Here is a 26,859-nt window from a genome sequence, read left to right on the forward strand (position 1 = left end):
AACATCAGCTTGGGTTCTAGAATCAGGGTTCACCTTCTCAGGCAAAGAAGGGGGATGCTATAGGGAGGTTGGCGAAACCCACACCTGTTTCCTCTACTGCTGATCCTGCCCTTCCTCTAGGCTTGTCTTTCAGGCTCCTTTCAGGGCAATATGCAAGTCCTGGGGCTCAAAATACACTCTACTCCACAGCTTCTCACTGATTTCCCATTCAGGGGAGTAAAGAAGCAACACTTCTGGTAGCCTTAAAAGTAGAAGGGAGTTGTGTGGTTCTCCACACCTTAAAATGAAATGTTCCCCAAACCTGGCTGCGGCAAAGCTGCACAGAAAGAACATGTGTTTGGAGGCAATATGGGAAGGGAGCAGGGGGCATACTGTCCCTTGGGATGGGTTGGAACAAAGGGCACTGGAGCCACAGTTTGCAAGAACATAAGGCTCAGGAGGTAGAAGAGAGGCCCATAAATGAAACCCTCAGATACCACATCTACTTTACCAGCACCCAGTTTTACCAGGTACCCACGTTGTCTCCTCCCTGCCTGCTTGGGTAGAAAGAGCAGCACCCCAAGACTCTAAACCAGATAAGCTGTCATCCTCACAGTCATCATCTGTCATGTGCTTGCTGGGTACCAGGCAGGGTGCTAAACACTACATGCATTATCCGTGAAATCCTCACAATGCCGTAGAGGTCATTAGCCCAGTTTGCATTTGAGGAACCTGGGGCTCAGAATGTTTAGTAATGGGCTCATGGTCACACAGTAAGTGCAGAGCTGAGATGTGGGCACAAGCACGTCTGACGCTGCGAATGCTATGCTCTTAGTTATTAGGAGGAACTGACACTCATATAACTCTTCCCTTTTCTACTATCCCCTACCCTCCCCCACCTACCCACCTACTCCCTTCCTTCCATCAAGTGTGGCCATTTTACATAGCCATCTTCTAAGGAGGTCACCACAGGTAGTTTCTGTCTCTTAAGTTTCTATGTTGGGTTTTATGGCTGCCTTTCATATGTCCTGTGACCTCAAGATCTTGGCCACAACAGATTGCTCCAGCAATTGTGGCTTAAGCCAAAGCCAGGGTTGGGCTTGCATTACCTCCTTTAATCCTCTTGACAAACCAATACAATATTAATTGCATTGTACTGGTGAGAACGCTGATTCAGAGAAGTTATCTGCCTGAAGTGATACAGCTAGTAAGAGCAGAACTAGGATTGGAAGATTGGTTCATCCAAATGCTTGAACATTCAGCTCTGCATCTTTTTCTTGGGAGACCAGTGGAGTTGGCCTGGAACAAGAGACTCTCTTGAATGCAATTTGTGACAAGATAAGGGAGATACAGACCGAGTACAGAATCAAAGAAGAGCTGAGTTCTGGCAATGGAACAGTGATCAGAGGGGTTGACTTCCAAAGTAGCTGTCTAGTCATGCTAGTCATGTGATGCCCTCATCAGAGGGGCCCCACCAGTGCTGGGCGGCCATAGAAGCTGTTACCTTTGTTTTCTGACTTCTCCGAATGGGCCTGTCAACCCCTATCACCTCAAATAGCTTAACCCAGTCCTTGTCACCTGTGCCTCACACATACACACTCCCTTGGGCTTAAACTCACAGCAAGCCACCCCATCACTATCTTGGCCTGTTGGAATGGAGTGGTCAGAGCCTGGGAGCATTGCAAGCTCTAATGCTTGGATCCTACCCCCACTATGACCTCCAGCTTTACTTCTTTCCCCAACCAGTAACTCTTCCCCTCCTTCACTGCCTGGCAACTCCAGGGGAAGGAGTCTTAGGCCTAAGTGTGCTTTCCAACAAGCCCTGAGTGTTTGGGGTGTACATCAAATGTTTTCTGGGATAACCCGCAAGTCAAATGCAGTGTGCAACTCAGAAGGCCGTACAAGTACAGAACTTCCATGTCCTGGGTCCACCAAGGCCTTGGAGTGACTAGGGAATGAAGCCAGAATCTTCTTCCAGGTCTTCACACTCTTTCCTTAGGCCCACTGTCTACAAGAGACATCTGAGCTCACAGAAATCCCCTTGTCTCGTGGGTGGACAGAGCAACAAGCTGCTGGTAAGTGTCAGTACTGGAAACACTGGCAAGAAGCCACATAGGACATTTTTAGTGCCCCCATAAAGTCTGTGTGTTCTGGGGAACTTGTATCCACGAGCAGCTGATGCCGTAATGTCACACATAGAAGGCTGTTCCAGGAAAGATCCAGGAGTATAAAAAGCTGGATTTCCTGGCTTCATTGTCTTACCTTTGAAACCCTGTCTCATGAGGACAGTTTGGCAGAAGGTCAAATTACTACCCTGATCTTTACACACACACACACACACACACACACACACACACACACAGAGAACAAGAAAATCATTTGATTATATTAAGCATCCCATCACATTCCTCCCGCAGGAGGCAGAATATAGTAATCAGAAACAGACAAAAAGAAAAAAATGATGATACACTGGTTTTTTATACAGATCTACTTCTTTCCACCTCTCTTTCAGGGCCTCCAGCTGTTCTGCTGGGTCACCAACTGCCCCAGCTCCAAATTTGTTCCTGCTTTTCATATACTCAGTAATATCTAGAAGCTGAGTTCCCAAGGCAACCACAAATATTTGTTATTCTTTCTGTCCTGTGATTTCCCCTAAAATAAGCTCAGATATTTTTCCTACCATCAAAATGCCATGAAGAATGTAAAAGGATATTGGTTTTTTTATGCATACCTGTGAAATAAAGAAGTTGTAATGCTACTTAGGCAAAATGTCGAGGAATGCTGTCAGAGTCCTAAAGTAGAAGATTATATAAAAGCTGGGGTGTCAGATTATTCTACTTTAAAATGGAACAAGCAAAGGAAGGCATGGGAGAGAAGGATTCGAAAGCAGGTACATACATATATGCTCACATGCACCCAAACAAGTAGAATTTGTTTTCCTTTTTAGAAAGGCAATAGCAGAGTGCCTATTTGCTCTGAGGTCTTATCAGCATTTAGCCTCCTTCCTTTGAAATGCCAGGTTAATGTGCCACCCAAAGACTCCCAGAAACACCTCCCAGAAGGTGACAGAACTTGAAACCAATTAACAAGCAAGCTTTGCTTTCTGTTCTCGTGTGACTCTGGAGTGGAAGACCTTTCAGAATCATGGATAAAGTCTCCATTTATGACTCCATCATAGTAATGCCCCACTACACAATTCACTGTGGCTTAGGGGGCTTCTAATTTAAAGGATATCCTGCAAGTGGTAGTGTCGCCATAGCAACAATGATAGAAATCTCCACGTTTCAATGGTCTCAACAACAGTTTGCAAACAGAGTTATGTGCCCTCTCTTTTTGGTCCTCAGAGAAACTCCCTAGGACACAGAGGACACACACACACACACACACACACACACACACACGCATGCGTGTACACACAATCCCATTTTACAGGTACGTGAAAGCTGAGGCTAAAGAGCAAGGAACTTGCCAGACCTGTCCGCGGCCACGTGTCCAATTCAACCAAGCCTTCTACTTCCAGTCTCTTGTCTTTTTGTCCTAGATATTCTTATGCCTCCACCTCACCATCTGCACTATCATCCAAGAATCCTGAAGCTGCAGAATTTGTGATACAGAAGATGAGGAGTCAAGAAAACAGACCTAGACCTTTAGAGCATCAGTTCATAAACAGACAAAATAATGGAACGACTGTGGGGGGAAAAAGAGAAAACAGGAAGAGCTGAGATGAACTAATGCAGGATGCAGTCACTAAGGCAACAGGGGAAGTTCTCACTCCTTCCTTTACATCCTCACTGCTCATGACTGCCTGTCCTAAGACTTATGATTTCTCCCAAATGGCCCTTTAATGATCCTTTCCTCCAATATTGGATAGTCTCTTAAAAGACTTTGGCTAAACTTCCTAATGGACCAGGAGCAAGTTTCCCATTTTTTTTAGAACTACCATTTAGTACCAGTCACATTCATGTCACTGCTTCCTTATACGACATGGTCTCTGAATCCTTTCCCATTCTGGACATACCCACTCACCCAGTTTGTCAACATCTTACTTCCAGGGTTTCCAGGTCATTCCAACAGGCCAAGATAGTGATGGGGTGGCTTGCTGTGAGTTTAAGTCCGAGGGAGTGTGTATGTATGAGGCACAGGTGACCAGGACTGGGTCAAGTTATTTGAGGTGATAGGGGTTGACAGGCCCATTTGGAGAAGTGAGAAAACAAAGATAACAGTTTCTATGCGAAAAGGGAATGTACCACCCACAGTGATTTCCAGTTCTTCATTCAATTAATCAACAAAAAGTAAACAAATAAGTATTGAATCATGAGGGAACTTTTTTGGGGTGATAGAAAAGACAGAAACTTTTTTGCTCTATAGCTTGATGAGGGCAAAGAGTATTGTAGGGATAAATGAGATAGTGAAAGTCAAGCACTTAGTATAGGGCCTAGCACAATGTAAGTCCTTTATGGACCACTGCAGATCAATGCCTTCATGGCACTCTCTCTACAGTACTATCTTCCATTCAGAGCAGTGTGTTCTGAGGGAGACATTAACAAACTGGAGGGCAGAAGCTTGAAAGGAGAGAAAGAAACTCCTACTCACAGAACTTCTATCAGCAATTTGTCCCTCTCTGTGCCCGTCCAGCTTTGTCCTGCTCTGGTGAAGACATTACAGTTTTATCTTCTGACGATCAACTCTACCTAATTCCTACAGCATGTGAAAATCTATGATTGCTTCCATGCCTTGGATCAAGTGTCCTGGAAGGAATTTAACCCCACCTTTGGGAGAATCTGGGAAAACCTTAGCTAAATCCATCCCAGAGTATAAGAGTCTGTCTGGCTATCCAGGTCCTGGTCCTTGTTTCATCTCCACTCTAGGACTAGAGTCAGACCACAAATGTTGACCAAATTGGTGTGACCTCCTCTACTGGTTTCAGTCCACTCCTCTCATGTAGGATCTGAATTCAACTTCTAGTGACTCTCAGACAGACCTCCTGCCCAATGACTTGGCAACAGACAAGAATGTACTTCCCAGATGCCCCTGCAGCTGTACCCCACATCTTGGATCAAAGCCCTTGACTATAACCATGGCCTGGATCAAACATGAGTTTGTCTCCCTCGGATGCAATGATCTGGACTACCTAAGACAACTTCTTTTTACTCTCCCCCATCTACAGAGAGCTTCAGGCACATCTCCTATCTATGGATATTCCATTTCATACACTAACAGTGAGGAATGAATGAATGAAAAATAGTACAAAGAGCAAACATATGAGCTCATAAAGCAAAGCAGTCTGTTGAAGATTTAGTATAGGGGCAAACAGGCCTAAAAACTTTAATAGTCACTACTATTTTATAATTCCATTTATCCATTCATTATGTACTCATTCATATATTCATACCTGTACTGATTTGAGTAACAATTAATTGTCTGGAATGTGCTTGATACTGGATATGTAGATATGAATAATACCTAATCCCTGCTCTTAAAAAAACTATAAGAATTCATGTTCAGAATGTCAGTGTCATCATCTTGACCTATCAAATAAAACTTTTATTTATTTATTTATTTTTAAAGATTTTATTTCTTTCAGACAGAGAGAGGAGTGTGAGAGAAAGCACAAGCCAGGGCAAAAGAGGGAGGTGGGGAGGGGCAGAGAGAGAAGCAGACTTCCCACTGAGCAGGGAACCCCCGGGCTCTCATTCCAGGACTCTGGGATCACAACCTGAGATGAAGGTAGACAATTAACTGACTGAGCCACTGTGGTGCCCCTCAAATAAAACTTTTTATGCTTGGTATGCTCTGTTAAAAGAAAGAGAAAGATGTAATACACCTCAGTAGCTTATATTAAATATTTCCATTCAATAATATTTGCTATAATTAGCACAAGATATAATGTGTGCACTTCAGTTCTCTAGCACTGTCAGCCTTTAGTCTGGTGTTTCTAGGACCACATCACACCATTGGTCCTCCAAGTCATATGGCATTGGCCTCACTTCTTCAGCTTTAAAATGAGAAAATCAGGGGTACCTTGGTCGCTCAGTCATTAAGCATCTGCCTTTGGCTCGTGTCATGATCCCCAGGCCTAGGATGGAGCGCTGCATTGGGCTCCCTGCTCTGCAGGAAGCCTGTTCTCCCTCTCCCACTCCCCCTGCTTATGTTCCCTCTCTTGCTGTGTCTCTCTGTCAAATTAAGAAATAAAATCTTTTTAAAAAAATAAAGACACATTAATAAAGTGACAGTACCCCCACTCAAGGCTCAGGCTTTCAAAGTACATCTGGACTCTGTATTAAGTTATAGACAGTGCACTTAAAGTGAGGCCTTGACAGCCAGGAGCTTTCTAAAAATGTTAGCCAATGGGAGCTTGACAAAACAGTGAAATACAGTAGGAAAACCAAGGCCTCTTCAGCTGGGGGATGGCAGATATGGAAGAGTCTTGATAATATCCTTTCAAATATCTGAGGGATTCAGAACTGTCCATCTCTATGGCTCAGAGGGAAGAACTATTGCAAATGGCAGAAGGAAGATGCAGGGGTGCCTGGGTGGCTCAGTGGGTTAAGCCTCTGCCTTCTGTTCGGGTCATGATCTTGAGGTCCTGGGATTGAGCCTCGCATCAGGCTTTCTGCTCAGCAGGAGCCTGCTTCCCCCTCCCTCTCTCTGCCTGCCTCACTGCCTACCTGTGATCTCTTCTGTCAAATAAATAAATAAAATCTTAAAAAAAAAAAAAAAGGAAGGAAGATGCAGGGAAGAAGAAATATTTCCATTAAGCTTTAAAAAGAGCAAATCTTTCAAACAGCTGTCTAATATAGTAAAGCAACTGTCTCTGGGGGTTGGGGAAAGTAAAGTAAAGGAGGATAAGAAGAAACTTTAGGACTCAAGAGAGAATGCAACTTTGATCAAGAAGCTGGACTGTGGATTTGGCTGATTTGTGGTAACTTTTTCAGACATCCATTGTAAGAAAAATAAAATGATGATATGCTCTCTAAGACACATTAACCATAAAATGAAAATAATATCAACCTGACAGAAGAGTGTAAAGATAAAAACAATATGTGGGAAAAGTCTTCTTTCAACAGGAAGACTGAAATGAAAACAGACAAACCCAGAAAAAAACAGAGAAGAAACCTCCAATTACTGTCCTCATAGAGATGAAAGAATATGGCATCTATGAGACCAAAAGTGTGTACAGTTTTGTTTAAATTAAACATGAGAAAATAAAAACCAGTTTTTAGATATTTAAACATTTATAATAACCAAAAAAAGAAATTAACAAATTTCTTTGAAATTTGAAAGATAAAGTTGAGAAAATGTCCTAAAAGATAGAGTCAGCTGTCAAAGAGTATGGGGAGAAAACACAAGAAATTAAAATTATTAATACAAGAAAGACAGTATCTGACTCATATACCTCCCAGGAAGAATGATCAGAGAAAACCATGGAAAGGAAATTATCCAAGAAACCATATGAGAAAATTTCCCAGAACTGAAGGATCTGAGTTGCCAGATGGGAGGGGCTAAGTGCCCAACACAATAGATGAAAATAAACACACACCAAAGTACATCACCGTACATATTTAGTACCTAAGGGATAAAGAAAAAATCCTAAATACTTCCTAGAAAACAGAGGATGGGGTGGGAATAACAAGTGACATAAAAATAATTGGGAATAGAATAGGATCAGACTTCAAAAATCCAAAAGACACAAAGGCCTCAACATTTTTACTCCAATGCACCTTTTCTCAGGAAGTTACTGAAGGATGTGCTGCACCCAAATGAGGTAGTGAACCTAGGAAAAGGAAGAGATGTAGTACAACGGAGAATCAACACAAGAGAAAGGTCAGGGGAAGCCCAGGAGTACAGCTATTCAGCAGTCCAGGAGAGCAACCAGCTTAGATGGGGATGGGACAGCAGATTCAGAAAGGAGGTTTTAAAAAAGGAACAGACAAGAAAAGAAGGACAAAAAGAAAAATTATTGACTACGTAGGAAATTATATCAAAGGGATTGCAAAAAGAATTAGTAATATAGAGAGACAAAGAAAACTAAACAGATAAAGAAATGAGGCCTTATTAATGCCAGTAAAAATAAAAATCATATAGGAAAGAAAATCTAAGGCACTAACAATGCTTACCTAGTCTGCTAGAGGAAACATTGGATATTCATTTAACCAAAACTTGCAATATCACTATACAGGGATGGTGTGGAGAGGGCACCCCTGCAGGAATGTAAGAAAACAAAGTATTCAGCTATCAAAATAAGTAACAAAACATCTAAATTAGCAGTGTAAGCCCAAATACCAGAAGAAATTCTGAATCTCTTTTCTTAAATCCTTTCTCTTCCCATCCCTTTGTTAATGTTGGTGTTTCTGAGGTCCAATTCTTAATCCTCTTCTTAATCCAATTCTTAATCCTCGAAACTTTCCTGGGAGATTTATTTTTTTTTAAAGATTTTATTTATTTATTTGACAGACAAAGATCACAAGTAGGCAGAGAGGCAGGCAGAGAGAGAGGAAGGGAAGCAGACTCCCTGCTGAGCACAGAGCCCGATGTGGGACCCGATCCCAGGACCCTGGGATCATGACCTGAGCCGAAGGCAGAAGCTTTAACCTACTGAGCCACCCAGGCGCCCCATCCTGGGAGATTTATTTATGTCCATACTTTCAACCGCTGATTCCATGCTCCAGCTCCAACTCTCGTTATCTCTGGATTTCAACCAGATCTTTTCAAGCTCTAGATCCAAATTTCCAGCAATGACAGAATATGTCTGCCTTGATGTCATAAACATCACGTGTTTAGCATGTGCCAGAATGAACTTGTTATCTCTTTCTTCCTCTACCAAATCTACTCTCCTTCCCCCTTCCCAGCCTTACTTTATAAACATTTATTAACCCAATTATTCAAATTTAAATGTTAGGATAAGTCTTGATATCTCCTCTCCTTTTCTCCCAACAAACCACCTAGCCCTCTACTTCAGACTCTACCTCAGAAATATTGTCTAAATCTAGCTCCTTACATCCTTCCCCTGCTCTCACACCTTGCACCATCAATGCCTTAATAAAATCCCCATCATTTCTTACCTACTAAACTATGGCAGAAACCCAATACGAGTCTCCCCCAATGTTCACCAACTTCTTGTTTCATTGCCTAGACTACTGTCACGGTGATCTTACAAAGCCAAGTATTATGACCACGAGCATGATGGTAACATAAGTGAAAATATTTTGCCACCCTCTCTCACATCCTTGTGAAAATCTCTAACTACTCCCTAAAAGAAATGGGTTTCCCCCCCCCAAATGAAATGCAAATGCATTAGAATTAAAACATGATACTAATCGGGGCACTTGGGTGGCTCAGTCAGTTTAAGCATCTGCCTTATCTCAGGTCATGATCCCAGGGTCCTGCTCCCTGCTCAACAGGGAGCCTGCATCAGGATCATCTCTTCTGAGACATGGGATAAGTAATCAGAGGCCTTAGCTGGCCCTCCCAAGACCCATTAACTTGGAAAAACAAATGGGCACTATGAGAGAAGAACAGCAGAGTGTGATGGGAGAGGCAGGGGGAATTCTTTGGGAAGCCCCAGGTGTGTTGTTTTGTCTTGTTTTGTTTTGTTTGTTTGAGTTCAGTTTTGCATCTGTGAGTTGGCAGCCATATGTCTATCATGAGTGTAAAGAGACCTTAGAATTGATCTCCATAAAAAGGCATTACTTAGCTCACTCTCCACCACAACATAAATTTGCTCTCAGTGGGGAAGGGATAAGAGCAAGAAAATGGGTCCTGAGATGGGTCCTTCCTAGATGTCTTTGTGCCTCTGGACAACAATATTGGGAGAATTCTGACAACTGTAGACTATCCTCTCAAACATGACTATATGGCAACAGGACTTTTGACTTCTATCCTGGATCTGAGTGAGCTTATTTTGGCTAAAGGATTGAAATATCTTCCCACACATAAAAGGGGATCTAGCACTTTGTGACTGCATTCTTCCAGGATCCAAAGGGAATCTGATGGAGCCAAGTGTAGACCAGGCATTCCAAGCATCTCTAACATTGGACTGGATGAATTTCCCCTAACACATCTTTAAATTCTTTTTAGAATAAGTGAAAAATACACACATTCATTTGTACACACATACAAAAGGAATCTCCTTTTTTTTAAGGGTAAGGCCTTAGGTTAAATAAATTTTGCAGTAAAGTAGAAAGAATAATGAAGGAAAAGCTTGTCTCTGAAATAGATATGACGCAGGAAAGAGAAAGAAATTCTCTTTGTTTATTTTTTAGTTAGCTGCAAGAGGTTGTTGCTATGAGAAGAGAATGGACTAAGATAAAAGATTTCATGGTAACCAAAAACATTGCAGTTGAATGAAAGCTTATATGGGAGATAATTAAGGATAATTGAAATAGTGATATAGAACACAGTCTCAGGAAAATATTCTGAGGATACGAAGAAATACAAATGAATACAAATACAAATGATACAAATAAAGGGGGGAGAGGGAAAGGTAGATGGTTTTCAGAGATATAGATCTAAATAATAAGTCCTTGAAGGAAAAAATGAACAAAGCAGTAACACTGATCACAGTTATGACAAGAGAAATATTTCTTGCTCCTAAAGAAGTCTTGAATTTGGAAATCAAGAGGGTTTACCACATGCTAGGCAAAATCTATGAAAGGAAGTCTATACTCAGTTATCTTACTTTAAGAAGTATAAATGTCAGGAAGAGAGAACAGAAAAAAGTTTGGGCTGAAAAACAGCTGTCAGACTTCTTTTCAGCATCAGACATCTCAAGACAATGGAGGACTATCTCCAATTACTTGAGGGGGATAAGATTTCTGTATTTAGACAAGTTGTCACTCTCCTACCACATGGATGCCCTTTCTAAAAAATTACTTTGGTATGCCTACTAGACTGTGAAGCAAAATTAAAAACTCAAGGATGGGATTTAAAGGCATAGTGAGGAAAGAACTATACTGAAACCAATTAAATACATGGAAGGATGAGTATAATTATTAATATCTAAATAAAAAGAAACACCTATGAAATAAATGACTAATTGAGTTTTCACTATTGAAATTATTAATATTATCAGATTAAATAATTAAAATAAGAAAAAAGGACCCAGGGAAGCAAAAGCTCTTAAATTCTTCTCTTTCATGACACAGTCAAAATTACTCTGGTTTTTACTTTGATATGAAGATAAACTTAATCTCAAGAATGTTCTTCTTTTCAGAGAGCCACAGATAAAAATATGGATAAAAGCAAATAAGCAAAGTGCAGAGTCTATACTGCAAAAAGCATAATATGAGAAAACATTAAACATAAGGGAGAATAAAACAAGAATGGCAAGTAAAATAAATGTGAACTACTATATTTAAATTCCTGCATGAAAACAGACTCAACTTGGATTTTATAAGAGGACACATGGAAAATAAAATGAAAATTCCAGCTGATTTCTTTGCAGAAATTGACAAGCTGACCCTAAAATTCATAAGGAAATTCAAGGGACCCAAAATAGTATAAACAATCTTGAAAGAGAAACAGAACTGAAAGACTCACACTTTCTGATTTCAAAACTTACTACAAAGTTAAAGTAATCCAGACAGTGTGGACCTGACACAGAGATGGACGTACAAATCAACAGAATAAAGCTGAGAGTCCTCACATTTATAGTCAATTGATTTTCAAAAAAAAAAAAAAATGCCAAGAAAATTCACTGGGGAAAAAGAACAGTTTTTCCAACAAATTGTGCTGGGACAACACATATTCACATGAAGTTGGGCCCCTACCTCATACCACATGGAAAAATTACTCAAAATGGATCAAAGACCTAAATGCAAGGGCTAAAACTACAAAACTGTTTGGAAAAAAAAAAGTAAGTGCAAGTCTTCATGACGGGATTAGGCAAAGGATTCTTCTCCAAAGAAGATATACAAATACCCGTTAAACACGTGAATCATTAGCCATCAAGGAAATGCAAATCTAGGCCATGAGATGCCTCTTCGCACTCAAGGGGATGAGTATAATCAAAGATCAATTTTAAAAGGTTTAGGTAAGGATGGTTACACTACTGGTGGGAATGTAAAATGATGCAGCTACTTTGGGAAACAGTCTGGCAGTTCCTCAAATGGGTAAGCATAGATATATGACCCACCAATTCCATTTCCAGGTATATATCCAAGAGAAATTAAGAACAGAGGTCCACACAAAAACTAGTACCTGAGTGCTCAGAGTAGCATTATTTATAATGTCAAAAAGTAGAAACACCCCAAATATCCGTCAACTGCTGAATGGATAAAATGTAGTTTATCCATACAGTGGAATATGTGATATGAAATGTTCAGAATAGGCAAAACTATAGCAGAAAGTAGACTGGTGTTTGCCAGGGGCTGTGGAGAAGAAAGGGTGCATAAGGAGGGAATAGCAGTGACTGGTAATGAATATAGGGGTTTTTTTGGGGGGGTGATAAATGTTCTAAAATTGATTGTGGTGATGAGTGCACCATTCTGTGAATATCCCCCCCCCCACAAAACATGGAAAAGTAGATTTTAGTGGGTGAATTATGTGGTATGTGAATTATATCTCAAAATAATAATAAGGTCAACAACTATGGGCTCAAATCTCAACTTCAGCACTTACTAATGGAGAGACTTTAGGTAAGTCACTTAACCACTCCTTCTTCAGTTTCTCATTTGTAAGACAGGGACAGTAAACAGTACGTATCTCAAACACTTATTTGAGAACTGAGTTAACAGCTGTTAAGAGCAAGAGGTGGCCCAATACACACTAAACCTGTAGATTAACTAAAGCTACCACCATCTCCATTTATTAAAACCATAATGCACTAGTTTCCTATGGCTGCCATAACAAATTACCACAAACTTGGTGGCTTAAAGCAAAATACACATTTACTGTCTTACTACAGTTCTACAGGTCTAAAATCAGTTACACTGGGCTGAAATCAAGGTGTTGACAAGGCCGCTCTTTTTTTTTTTTTTAAAGATTTTATTTTATTTATGTATTTGACAGAGAGAGATCACAAGCAGGCACAGAGAGAGGAGGAAGCAGGCTCCCCGCTGAGCAGAGAGCCCGATGCGGGGCTAGATCCCAGGACCCTGAGATCATGATCTGAGCCAAAGGCAGAGGCTTTAACCCACCGAGCCACCCAGGCGCCCCTAGGGCTACTCTTTCTTTTCTATCCTTTTCTAAACTATGTTCCATGCATTCCTTGGTTTGTGGCCCCCTCCCCCATATTCAAAGCCAGCAGAGTAGCATCTTGCTTCAGTGGTTACATTGCCCTGTGTGTCAAATCTCCCACTCCCTCCCTCTTACAAAGACATTCGTGATTGCATTTAGGGCCCATCTCGATAATTCAGGCTAATCTCCCCAGTTCAAGATCCTTAATGTCATCATATCCGCCAAGATTTTTTTTCAATATAAGATAACATACATGAATTCTAGCTAGGGATTAGAAACTGTAATCTTTGCAGCCTTGGTTACCATATTGACCAAAAAAGAAAAAAAAAGAAAGTAAATCTACGAAAAAGCTCTATTTCTATGAAAGAAATCTTTCTGAGTTCACCAAAATAAAGCAATAAAAAGAAAACGTTAAGCAAACGATGGTATCAGCAACGTTTTTACAATATTACAATAATTACAATATGTGAGTACTGCACTATTAATTTCTGTTAGCTAATCCTGTTCACAGGAAACAAGCGTTGTTTAGGTCCCTCCCTATTCTGCCTTTTCAGCACAAAGCCCAAAAATTTATTTTGCTGATGACACATTCCTTCAGATATCTTTTTGTGCATGTGTCTGAGTCTTTCTTTAGCCACTTAAGCAATATTGTTTCAATTTTATGGTTCAGCAGTTCTGACCCCACCTCTTAAACCCTGCCAACCTGACCGAGACAGGGCCTGGTTCTGGCATCCTGGCCTACCATGGTTAGTTGGAAGGGAAAGGGTTGGTCATTCTCACTCACACCCATTCCGTACTTCCTAAAGTTAGGTAGCCACTCATGGCTCAGCTGCCTTAGAAGTCATCTGAGAACTTCATCTCACCTATTTTTCTCTTTCCAAACATTGGATTACTCCTTCTCTGCATCTACTTCACCTTCCTTCCATATTCCTAACTTTCCATCCTGCCCCCCACTTTTCTAATAAGCCACAATAAAAATAGGCCACAATAAGCAACAATAAAAGCCACATTAAATAATATTATAAGCCACAATAAAATAACTAGTAAGCCACAATAAAAATAACTCACGTCTCTTTTTTTCCCCCTTGAACTGAAAATAATGTAAGGGTTGGTCACTGGTACCAAAATAAGCCCTGAGACTAAGGCATGCAGTGATCCTATATTACAGCTCATTGAAATGAGACGATTACCATCACCTGGGAGCTTGTTAGACATGCAGGATCCCAAGCCCCACCCCCAGGGCTGCTGGATCAGAATATGCATCTTAACAAGATTCCCAATGTAGCGCATGTACATTAGAGTTTGAGAAATACTGCCTTAGAACACACATACATTCATTCACCAAGACAGAGCTAGTGCCCCTGCTCTTCTGTGCTTCCATCAAACCATCAAGAGGTTTGATGATTCTTTACCACAAGGGCTTCCCATTCTCCCTCCAAAGACTTGCAAAGAACAGACCCTATATGATTTTCCTCGGGCCTCACCTTCACCCTGCACAGGCTTGAACCCAGCACTGCTCAACCCCATGGCAGGTAGAATTTCATGTTAGTGCCCCTAGGCACAATCATTGGTTTTAAAGTGCAAAGGCAACCAAAAAGACAACACAAAGAAAAAAATACTCTTAAAATGTGGTATAGCCAAGTAAAAGTAGGACCAATCACCATCATTTGTAAAACCTCTTTATCACATGTGCCTAATGACCATGGAAGACAATCATGATTAAGGAAATCATTTAATATGCAGTTGATTACTTTGCAAAGGTTTATTAAATTACATGGCAGGTAATCCCAACCCTACATTTTGGACTTCTGCCTTCAAATCTCTAGGATGGACATGAAAACAGGTTTCCTGCTTGGAACTTAAAAAAGGTAAAAGAACTTTTTATTTTTAAATATAGGCTGTAGTTTTGGTAAAAGAGAGAAAAAAGGTCTTTAAGCTCTGCTGGGACTTGATAGGAGCTTGTTGTGCATCAGACTACTCATCTTTCTAGATCCAAATGAAGTTCCCATCCTTTGAGAAGTTTTCTCAGAAATCATCACTCCCTATTCTGTTTCTCAAGCCATTTTCTTTAGACTTTTATTACAGCTCTTAGGGATGTAAGAGAATTTATTCATTAGGAATCCAGGCTTTGTAGCATAAATATGTAGGTCTAGATTTCCTCTCTACTGAAGGAAAGATTCCAAATGCATTCTATAAGGCCAGTATTACCCTAATACCAAAACCAGATAAAGACACTACAGGAAAAGAGAACTACAGACCAGTAACTCTGATAAACATGGATGCAAAAATCCTCAACAAATATTAGCAAACCAAATCCAATAATACATTTAAAAAATCATTCACCACAATTAAGTGGTATTTATTTTAGGGATGCAAGAATGATTGAATATTTGGAAATCAACCAACATGATATATCACATTAACAAAAGAAGGGATAAAAATCATATGATCATTTCAACAGACACAGAAAAAGCATTTGACAAAGTACAAAATCCATTCATGATAAAAACACAACAAAGTAGTTTTAGAGAGGGGGCGCCTAGGTGGCTCAGTGGGTTAAAGCCTCTGCCTTGGGCTTGGGTCATGATCTCAGGGTCCTGGGATGGAGCCCTGCATCGGGCTCTCTGCTCATTGGGGAGCCTGCTTCCTCCTCCTCTCTGCCTGCCTCTCTGCCTACTTGTGATCTCTTTCTGTCAAATAAATAAATAAAATCTTAAAAAAAAAAAGTAGATTTAGAGAAAACATACCTCAACATAACAAAGGCCATATATAAAAGAAACCACAGCTAACATCCTAATGGTAAAAAACTGAATGATTTTCCTCTAAGATCAGGAACAAGACAAAAATGTCCACTCTTAACTACTTTTATTCATCATAGTACTGGAAGTCCTGACCACAGCAGTCAGAAAAGAAATAGAAAATAAAGGCATCCAAACTGGTAAGGAAGAAGGAAAACTTTCACTATTTGCAGATGACATCATCCTATATATAGAAAACTCTAACAACTCTACCAAAAAAACTACTAGAACTGATAAATGAATTCAGTTTAGTTGCAGGATACAAAATTAATATACACATATCTGTTGCATTTTTAGACACTAATAATGTAATAAAGAGAAATTAGGAAAACAATCCCATTTGCAATTACACCAAAAAGAATACGATACCTAGAAATAAACTTAACCAAGGAGGCAAAAAACTTTCACCCTGAAAACTATAAAACATTGACAGAGGAAACTGAAGATGACACAAGCAAATGGAAAGATATCCCACACTCATGGATTGGGAGACCAATATTGTTAAAACATCCATACTACCCAGATTTACAGATCTAATGCAATCACCAAAAGTATTTTTCACAGAACTGTAACAAATAATCCTAAAATCTGTATGAAACCACAAAAGACCTCAAATACCCAAAGCAACCTTGAAAAATAAAACTGAGGTATCACAATCTCAGATTTCAAGATATACTACAAAGCTGTGGTACTATAAACAGTATGGGACTGGCACAGAAATAAACATATAGATCAACAGAATAGAATAAAGAGCCCAGAAACAAACTCACACTTTTATGGTCAATTGATATATAACAAAGGAGGCAATGATGTCTAATGGAAAAAAACAGGGTCTCTTCAACAAATGGTATTGGGAAAACTGGACAGCCACATGCAAAAGAATGAAACTGGACTACTTTCTTCCACCATACACAAAAATAAACCGAAAATACATTGAAGACCTATATGTGATACTTGAAACCATAAAATTCCTAAAAGAAAACACAAGCAGTAATTTCTTTGACATCAGCCTTAGAAATAGTTTTCTAGATATGTCTCCTCTGGCAAAGGAAACAAAAGCAATATTAAACTACTGATACTATACCAAAATAAAAATCTTTTTTTTGCACAGCAAGGGAAACCATAAAGAAAACATAAAGACAACCTACTGAATGGGAGAAGATATTTGCAAATGACACATCTGACATGGGGTTAATACGCAAAATATATAAAGAATTTATAAAACTCAACACCAAAAGACCCTGAATAATCCAATTAAAAAATGGACAGAGGACATGAATAGGCGTTTTTTTTTTCAAAAGAAGATATCCAGATGGCCAACAGACACATGAAAAGATGCTCAGTATCACTCATCATCAGGGAGAAAAGCAAATCAAAACCACAATGAGATATCACCTCACACCTGTCAGATTAGCTAAAATCAAAAACACAAGAAATAGTAAGTGTTGGGGATGATGTAGAGAAAAAGAAATCCTCATGCACTATTGGTGGGAATGCAAGCTGGCACAGCCACTGTGGAAAACAGTATGGAGTTTCCTCAAAAAAATAAAAATAGAACCACCATCTGACCTAATAATTCCACTCCTGAGTATTTACCCAAGAAAACAAAAAAACTAATTTAAAAAGTATATGCCCCCTTGTATTTATTACAGCAGTATTTCAAATAACCAAGCTATGGAAGCAACCCAAGCATCCACTGATAGATGAATGGATAAAGAAGAGGTGGTAGGGGTGCCCGGCTGTCTCAGCCGGTGAAGCATGCAACTCTTGATCTCAGGGTTGTGAGTTCAAGCCCTGCATTGGCTGTGGAGCTTACTTAAAAAAAGAAAAAAAGAAGAGGTGGTATATATATTCAATGGAATTCTGCTCAATCATAAAAAAGAATAAAGAATAAGACCTGGCTGTTTGTAACACCATAGATGGATCCAGAGGGTATAATGTTATGAAATAAGTCAGTCAGAGAAAGGCAAATGCCATCTGATTTCACTCATGTGGCATTTAAGAAATAAAACAAAGAAACAAAGAGAAAGACAAAAATAGACTCTTAAATACAAAGAACAAACTGGTAGTTGCCAGAAGAGAGGTGGGTGGGAGGATAGGTGAAATAGGTGAAGGGAATGGAGAACATGCTTATTATGATGAGCACTAAGTACTGTACAAAATTGTTGAATTGTTGGGGCACCTGGGTGGCTCAGCCCATTAAGCATCTGGGTCTTGATTTTGGCTCAGGTCATGATCTCAGGGTAGTGAGATGGAGCCCCATGTCAAGCTCCGTATTTAGCACAGAGTCTGCTTGTCCTTCTCCCTCCCCCTCCGCTCCCTGCCTCTAAAAATAAATAAATAAAAATTTTTAAAAGATTTTATTTATTTATTTGACAGACAGAGATCACAAGTAGGCAGAGAGGCAGGCGGGGGTGGGGGGTGGAAGCAGGCTCCCCACGGAGCAGAGAGTCCAACGTGGGACCCTGAATTCATGACCTGAGACGAAAGCAGAGGCTTTAACCCACTGAGCCACCCAGGCACCCCAAATAAAATCTTTTTTAAAAGAGACTTGTTAAGGGGCACCTGGGTGGCTCAGTGGGTTAAAGCCTCTGCCTTCGGCTCAGGTCATGATCCCAGGGTCCTGGGATTGAGCTCCATGTTGGGCTCTCTGCTCAGCAGGGAGCCTACTTCCTCCTCTCTCTCTCTCTCTCTGCCTGCCTCTCTGCCTACTTGTGATCTCTGTCTTGTCAAATAAATAAACAAATAATTTTAAAAAGACACTTGTTAAATCATTATATTGTACACCTGAAACTAATATGACACTGTATGTTAATTACACTTAAATAAAATAAATTCCCCCTATTGTTATGCTGGCTCTGTGACCTTGGATGAGTCATTCTCTCCACAGCTGTAAGATGCAGAAACCTATATCACAGATTTGTCCTGAAGGTTATGTGAGACAGCGCCTGGCTCATAATAATCAATGTTAGCTATTATTATTAGCACTTCACAGAATCTGGTTTCCATTAGAGTCGGTTGTATATCTATCTGTCTTCCTCACTAGACTGTGAGCAAACTGTTTATATCCCACACATCTGGCATAGGGACATAACGGTAGACACACAATAATATTTGTCGGATTGCTTTGAAGGTATGCCAGGAAGAGGAAAGGGAGGGTGCTGGAAACAAATTTAATGTTCTTTATGATTTTATCCAGGGCCAACCTCTGCAGTGTATGTTTCTCTTCTATTACCAGAGAACATTGTCTGAGACTCTAAGGTTGCTCTTTGATGGGGTTGGGGAGGTACTGTTTCTGGAACCAGACGTTCTGTTCAGAGATAGCAAGGTTGAACTAGGAGCCATCTGAAATCTGCAGTCTGGCCCCTAGCTGAACGGGGAGTGGGGGCTGGAGTTCTGCCAGAGCTGGGCCGGCCGAACTGGGTTCTCCGGCGTGGGGCCACTTCAGCTCCGAAGCTCATCCGCCTAGAAGGGAGGCATCTCATTTCTCAGTGTATTCACTTAGAGGGATGTCTTAAGAGAGCACATAAAAGAACAGTATGTACCAGTGGGAACTCTATTGCAAATTCATAGGTCCCCTTTTAGTCCTTTGTTTGTTTGTTTTGATAGCACTAATGCTTATTAAACGGTGCCTTAGTACAGATGCTAGGAGTTGCCAATGATGCTCTTGATGTATAAAGCCCGGATGCTGGGTCAGTTCTTCTTGAGCAATGACACCAGGAAACTGACTGCTGAGTAGATGTCGTACACGAGCTCATTATGTGTTATCTTCACGGGCCAATGGCCACTGCCAGGCACAGCCCCTTCTTCATCTGGAATTTGATTGTGGCCTTCACTTCATCCATTCGGTCACGCTGTTCTCCCTGTGCGTCAGCAAGGAAGGGAACTCGCCAGCCTTATTCAGGGCTGGGCCCAGGGTTTGTGGGATCTGCTCCATCAGAGATTCTGAAGCCAAAAAAGCATCATACTTCTTGGACAGCTTCTTGATTATTATTATTTTTTTTTTTGTCCTTGTTGAGTTTCTTCAGCACCTTCCTGTCCAGGCAGGGAGTATCCACAGCCTTGGCCTCTCAACACAGTGCTGCCAGTCCCCCAAGACACACGGAGAACGTGGGTGAGGAGGAGAGGTAAGCCCGACGGTGTCTGAGAAGTGTTCATCTTCGTTCTTCAGGCTGATGTGCAGCTCCGCCGTCTCCATAACCTTCCTGCACCTGCACCTGCGCTGGTTGCTTGCAGGCCTTCCCACCCCCCCCCTCACAGGGTGTCGTGGGGGACTCTGCTGCTCACAGCGCCACACACAATAACCAGAAGAGTCACAGGTCCCCTTTTAAACCAGCCTCCTGATTCTTGGATAAACATCAACTAAAATAATAATACTTAGTTTATTAAATATTTGTTGAGTTCCCAGTATGTGCTAAACATTGTATTAGATGCTGCCCATCCAAAGGTCGATAAAGAAATTATTGTGCGGGTAAGCAACACAGAGGGCAGGAATGTGGATGAGTGTGGCGAGCAACAGTTTAGGTGTAAGCTGTGAGGTGTTGTAGAAACATCCTAGACAGGGGCTAATCTAAGGTTCGAAGGGTTAGAAGAAGCTTAACACAGGGAATAACAACCAGGACGAAGCCGGAAGGAATGAATGCAGCAGCTAACATTTACTGAGCACATACATTATGCATCAGATCCTGTTCTGAGAATTTTGCGTGAATCCCTTATTCAGTCCTTATAATAACCTTATGAGGTAGATATTATTATTCTCCTCATTTTACAGATGAAAAAACTGAGGCACACGGTTAGTAAATAGTAGAGCTGGGATTCAACCCTAGGCAGCTTGGCTCCAGACGGAAGGGGAAGGAGAAGGCCAGACAGGCCTCTCGGGGGCAGAGGCGGGTGCCATGCAACAGTCTGGCAGGGAGGAAAGGAGCAAGGTCACTTGGGGAACTGAAAGTGGCTGGGGGTTGGGACAGAAGTTCAGAGATGACTGGGCTTACTCTGCAGGTCTGAAGAGAAACCAGAGGCAGGGGATTTCTGGTCTGTGTGATTCCTGTCACTGAACCCCTCCTAGCCCAAGTCTCTTCCTTTGGTAAGAGGGTAAAAATGACAATACCTGGGCTCTCCCATAGAAAATGGCTATGAGCCCCACATGAGAAAAATGAATGTGAACTGACAGCAAAGCACAAATTCCTTCTCAGACTTGAGATTTCAGTAAGTGTCATTTCCCCCGTAGCTTCAAGGCTTTGAAATCCAGATTCAACCACGTCAGGGCCAAAGCGGGAGCCTTCAGGTGGAGTAACAATGTGGGAGTACAGAGAGAAAGGCCCACAGACCCTGTGTCCAACTACCTGCATCCACATTCACCACTCACTAACCATGAGATCCCGAGGCAAGCCACTCTCACACTGTATCAACTCCAGCACCTGGAAAATGGGAATGATAATGGTAACACTCACCTCTTAAGTCGGTTCAAGGAATAAAAGGAATAAATAATATGGGTAATGTGCTTAGAAGAGCTCTCCGCACGGAGTAGAGACCTAGTAAACATTAACAGCTACAACTGCCATCATTATTAAGAATCTGTTGGCTACTCATCCCTTCGCTCTGCGTGCTATGTGATAAAAATATGTGGGGAATATCAGAAATTAGAGATGATGAAGAAGAGGGTTTGCAACCCTACACAGCCACACCGCTGCGGAGACTCCTCCTGACTCCCATGGGCTGGCAAGCAGCTGGCTCTCCGCGGTGGCAGAAAATGCCCAAAAGAGGTAAAAGACAGAGACTGCACACCATCTGGAAAGCCAGGCCGCTCTTATAGTTTTTAGACACAATCTAAATATAGTCACTCAGATATGCCTTGCTTTTTCAAGATAAAACTGTTCATCCCTCCAACCCTTCACTCCTCTCCCCCGCTCCCATACACATTCACACAATCCCTTAAACATTCAGTCTTTTGCAAGACGTACTCCGGGTCCTGTTGTGACAGCCTCTTGCCACATTAACTTCTCTGTCTAACTCCTGGCAGAGAAGCCTTTGCTAATTTCACAACAGGAAAGCACGCAGGAAATTCGAGAACAAAACAAATCTCCTACACGCTGAGCCCAGCATCTTCAAGCAAACTCACTGAGGTACAGACCCGAAGCAAGATGACTCTGGACTACAAATGAGGCAGCTACTTCTTAAACTGCGAAGGGACCGAAGAAGTCATTTGCCGCTAAAACACCAGATCTGCATGCAAATTGCTCGTGAATATTCATGAGCCCCTCCAGCTTGCTCAAGAGCCACCCCTGACTAAACCCTCCAGGCTTTGCTTCCTAAAAAGTTTCCCAAAGTTCTTTCTCTGCCTCCTCTCAGAAGGAGAGGGTGGGAAAGTTCATTTGGGGATTTATGCCTCTTGCTCTTTCAAGTACTTGCTTTTGGTCTGGGCTTTTCTGGAGGGTTTTTTTTTTTTCTCCTCTTTTTTTTTTTTTTTTTTTTTGGTTGTTCTTAAGGATTCAGATCAAATCAATTTGCTCTTACCCTTTCTATCTTCCATAACTGGCAGCCTTTGTTTTCTTCCTCTTTGCTCTTTATTTTTTCAGCCTCTGCTTGCTGTGGTCGGTCTCAGTGAGAGAGGTACTCAAGGAACCGAGATATAACAGACCCTCGGGCTCAGGGGAGGGGCTAAATTAGCCGGCCCCGTTTCGGAAGGAACCTCAAACCCTATGTCTCTTTCATTGACTCCACTGGAAAGAAGAGATTGGCTGAGTGCAGCTGCTCATTTCCCTAAAGACCACGAAGAGTAGTGCGGGTGGTGATTTTTCGTGTTCTTAAAGCAATGTATGTTCAAGTAGCTCGCTTTCCCTCTCTCTCTGCTACAGAAATCCATTTTTCTCCTTGAGATACGTATCTTGGCTGCAAGCAAAAAAGCTATTTACTTATTGCAGTTTTGAAACCAGATAACAGGAAGCTTGTTTTCTGATACCCACTGGAAAAACTGTGGGACTCAAGAACAGTCCTTCCCGCCCCTGAAAGCCGATCCCCGCTGGTCCTCTGATGAGGAATCCCTTTTTCGAGGCTCACTGAGAGCCGAAGAGCAGCAGGTCCTGTCGCAGATGGACGCTGTGGCGGGAGGAGCCGCATTATTGGTGGGAAGGCCAAGGAGGCTGCCGCTGGGAGCCGCTGTCCACCTGTACTGATGCAAGTCGTCCACTTTTTCCAAACTTTAACCTCCTACCTCTGAAGTCTTAGGAGCATGAATTGCCACACCCAGGCTTTGCCAAGATGACCCAAGTGCAGACGAGAGGCCGAGCAAAACATTATCAAACTGTGTATATTCGATGTTATTTTGAAATTAGGACAAGACAATCCTCCCAGAGGAAGGTAAGTGCTCAAGACCCAAAGCCCCTTGGGCAGATTCTCCCTGCACGAGGCTATAACAAACCTTAGCATTTTAGATTTGGAAAGAGACCGAAGACCTCTAGTCTAACCAAGGTTAGAGGCGAGGAAATTGTAAGCCATCTGCTCATGTTCACAGAGAGGGAGAATGCAAGCAGGGAGCTGCATGGTCTCTCTTCTTTGCTACCTTGCTCCCCGGCACCCAATGCAGTTGCTCTACAGTGTAGGCTCTCAATAAATGTTTGATAAATGGCTGAATCGATGAATAAACAACAGACATGGGTGTAGGTACAGTTTCTGATTCCTACTTCATGCTTTTTGTACACCGCCTCTCTAACATGAGAACTTGTATCAAAAGCCAGTTATACCGTAAGACATTTTTCTTCATATAAACCATTAAATTCGTGACTATTACAAATGCTTTTTGACTCTATATAGAAAATATATTCTCCATGAGACTTTAAGAAAGGCAGGGGCAGACTTTTCAGTTTCGGACGTCTATTGCATGGTGACCGGCACAGTGTATGTGCTCAATAAACGTTTGGTGTTTTAATAAATCTGAGTCTGTACAACAAAACTCTTCTTTTATCTTACTAAGTGGTTCATAGTTGCAGGATTTTGCATTTATACTAACAATTAATTATGTTAAATGAAAAATCCAATGGATGCCTTCTCTAGAGACAGTTTAGGTTCCATCACTAACAAAGAATATTGGTTTGATATTTGTCCTATTGTAATAAGTAAGATAATGAGATATTTGTAAAAATCAACAATTTTTATAATGGGTTTATGATGGTCTTGTCATCACTGTTTTAGAGAAAAATTTGAAAAACAGCATTTCCCCAAAATACCCTGTGAACTACAAAATGGAAAACAGACCACCAAAGCTAGGAGAAAAGAATGATCAAATGGAAGATCATTGCAGATGAGGGCTTAGGTGGGAAAAACAAACAACAAACACGAACATGTCAAAGAGAGCCCCAGACCGGGCGCTGTGGCAATAGTTCTCTATTTCAAACAAAAATAAAATTCAAAATAATAAAAAATGAAATAAAATAAAATTCAAAGCAACCCCTACCATGTTCTACTTTGACATCATACAGCTGACCAAAGGTTACTTTGACAATTGACTCATTTCTCTTACAATGACATCACAGAGAGAGAAGCTATCTAGAGTTAAGCACCCAACTTCTGGTTCAACCAGAAGAGATAAAATCTCATTATAGTAACTAGCACCTCATAAAGATTTGAAGTTCACCAAATTGAATATACAGTAATAGAAACATGGTTTTAGCCTCAACCTCAAATTATGAGAACCTTTTGACTAAATGTCAAATGCTTCTTCTGGTAACATGTTCTGTGCTACAGTTAAAACATACTGTCTGGTGTTCACACCCTCCTTGGCATATGAAAACACTATGTAGTTAAGTAAATATTGCCTCTCATTCATCCAAGAATAATTACAAAACAGATGGGGTTTATGTGTGTCTTTTTAAAGGACTGAAAATTTATCTTAAAAAATAAACCCTGGGACGCCTGGGTGGCTCAGTTGGTTGAGCGGCTGCCTTCGGCTCAGGTCATGATCCCAGCGTCCTGGGATCGAGTCCCGCATCGGGCTCCTTGCTCGGCGGGGAGCCTGCTTCTCCCTCTGCCTCTGTCTGCCTGTGCTCGCTCGCTCTCCCTCTGTCGCTAACAAATAAATAAAATCTTTAAAAAAAAAAAAACCCTATTTCTGAACAACAAAAAAAAAATCATCATTATTCATGTTATCGTTATTTGTAATAGTAGAAAATAAAAATGGCACTCAGAAGGGCAGAGGGAGTTCTTCGAAAGGGGTGAAGATATTTTTACCTTTCTGTTAATGATAAAAGGATCTTTGGATTCTTAAAATGATGGATGTTTCATTTTTTTATACCTCCAGTCTCTCTCACTGAACTGCCCAGATGATCTTTCTGAAGTGTATACCTGATAATGTCATTCCCAAGCTTAAAAAGTTCTAATCTCCATATCATCCATAAAACAAAATTCAAATTCTTACCGTAGAATATGTACGGTTCCCCTCTGCCTCTCTAGACTCATTTCCTGCCAGATCCCTATGTTCCAAAATCAAATAATCATTCCAAACCCACCGTCCTTTCAGGACTCTAGACTCAACACAAATTGTATTGACACAAGACAGCCTTTTCCAAACTTTAACCTCCTACGTCCTCTGTTGCTCCCTCTGCTCAGAATGTTCTTTCCCCCCTTTTTCACCTGGTCCTCCCACATATTCTTCATGACTATGCATAAGTATCTAGTCCTCTGTGGTGCTTGGCCTGACCTCTCTTTTCACCACCACCCCCCAAACATAGCACTGAACCACAGAAGAGTCGCCATTCATATTATTATGATGTTTTATTATTTCATTTACAACTCAGTCCATAAAGCTTGGTGTCTCATTGAATTCTCTTTTCTCACAGCCCAAGTCCAATCATTTAGCAAATTCTATGGGTTCCATTTTCAAAATATATCCTGATCCTGACTCCTTCTCATCACCTCCACTACCACACTGGCCAGAGCCACCTCAGCTCTCACCTGGTTTACTGTGATAGCCTTCTCTCTGGTGCTCCAGATTCTGCTTTAAACCCTGTTCAGTCCATTCTCAGCCCAGCACCCATAGTGATTCAGTTAAAACAAAAGATGATGTCATTCCTCTGTTCAAAATCCTCCAATGGCTCCCATCTACTCCAAGCTAATCAAAAGTTCTTCCAACAGCCTATGAGGCCCTATCAGCCCTTCTCCCCACTATCTCTCTGACTTTCTTTCCCACTATTTCCCTTATCTTGATCTCTCTGTTCCATCATCTTTGCACCTGCTGTTCCTTCTGCCTGCAATGCTATTCTCCCAAATAGTCCACACAACTCATTCCCTCATTCCCTGTAGATCTTTACTCAATGATCATCTTCTACCTCGGCACAAGATTGTGATCTCTAAATACTATTTTCCACTAAAATGAACCAAAGCTCTTTGCAAAAAAAAAATAGCTGATTCCAAGTCTGAGTCAGGATGTCTATGAGACTGGAATATTTCGTCATATCAGAAGGACAGACTATCTAAAACTATTGGGGTTGCTCCTGCTGGACTCAGGAGCTGACTTCAAGTGGCTCCTACTAGCCAAAGTAGTAAAAATTTGAACAGCAATAAGGAATAATAACTGCAATGGATGTTGAGATGTATATGTTATTAATGACAATCTAAAGAAATCATTGTTCATCTCTGGAACCAACTCATTATTTGGAAAGCAAATAAAAGGGGTCAATATCAACAGCATGCCTTTGCTATGCAGATTGTACCACAGGACGACCAAATATTTGATGAGGGAAGGTTTCTTCGTGAAGTATTCCAGGTAATGAAAGCATAACATTGAAAGCACTTGAGTATCACTGTTGTACAAACACCAAATAAAGTGCTGAGTGCTGAGGCTGAGTAATAATTGTCAATGGCTGCTGATGTCACAAAAGGAGCTACAAGCATTCCCTGAAGGCCTCTGATGGAA

General features: G+C 41.1%; 1 protein-coding gene and 1 pseudogene across 1 annotated transcript in view; both read right to left on the bottom strand.

Moving 5' to 3' along the window:
* Window positions 1-22,580, bottom strand: part of ENTPD1 (ectonucleoside triphosphate diphosphohydrolase 1) — a 96,805-nt gene extending 74,225 nt beyond the window's left edge. The window contains exon 1 of the mRNA XM_032883703.1: window positions 22,467-22,580. Within this exon, the coding sequence (XP_032739594.1) occupies window positions 22,467-22,482 (16 nt within the window). The 5' untranslated portion in view covers window positions 22,483-22,580. The remainder of the gene's footprint in view (window positions 1-22,466) is intronic.
* On the bottom strand, window positions 19,599-21,301 carry LOC116879741 (annotated as a pseudogene).
* Window positions 22,581-26,859: the final 4,279 nt, after the last annotated feature.

The sequence above is a fragment of the Lontra canadensis genome, unplaced genomic scaffold, assembly GCF_010015895.1.
Source record: "Lontra canadensis isolate GAN:19392208 unplaced genomic scaffold, GSC_riverotter_1.0 scaffold3, whole genome shotgun sequence".
NCBI lineage: Eukaryota > Metazoa > Chordata > Mammalia > Carnivora > Mustelidae > Lontra > Lontra canadensis.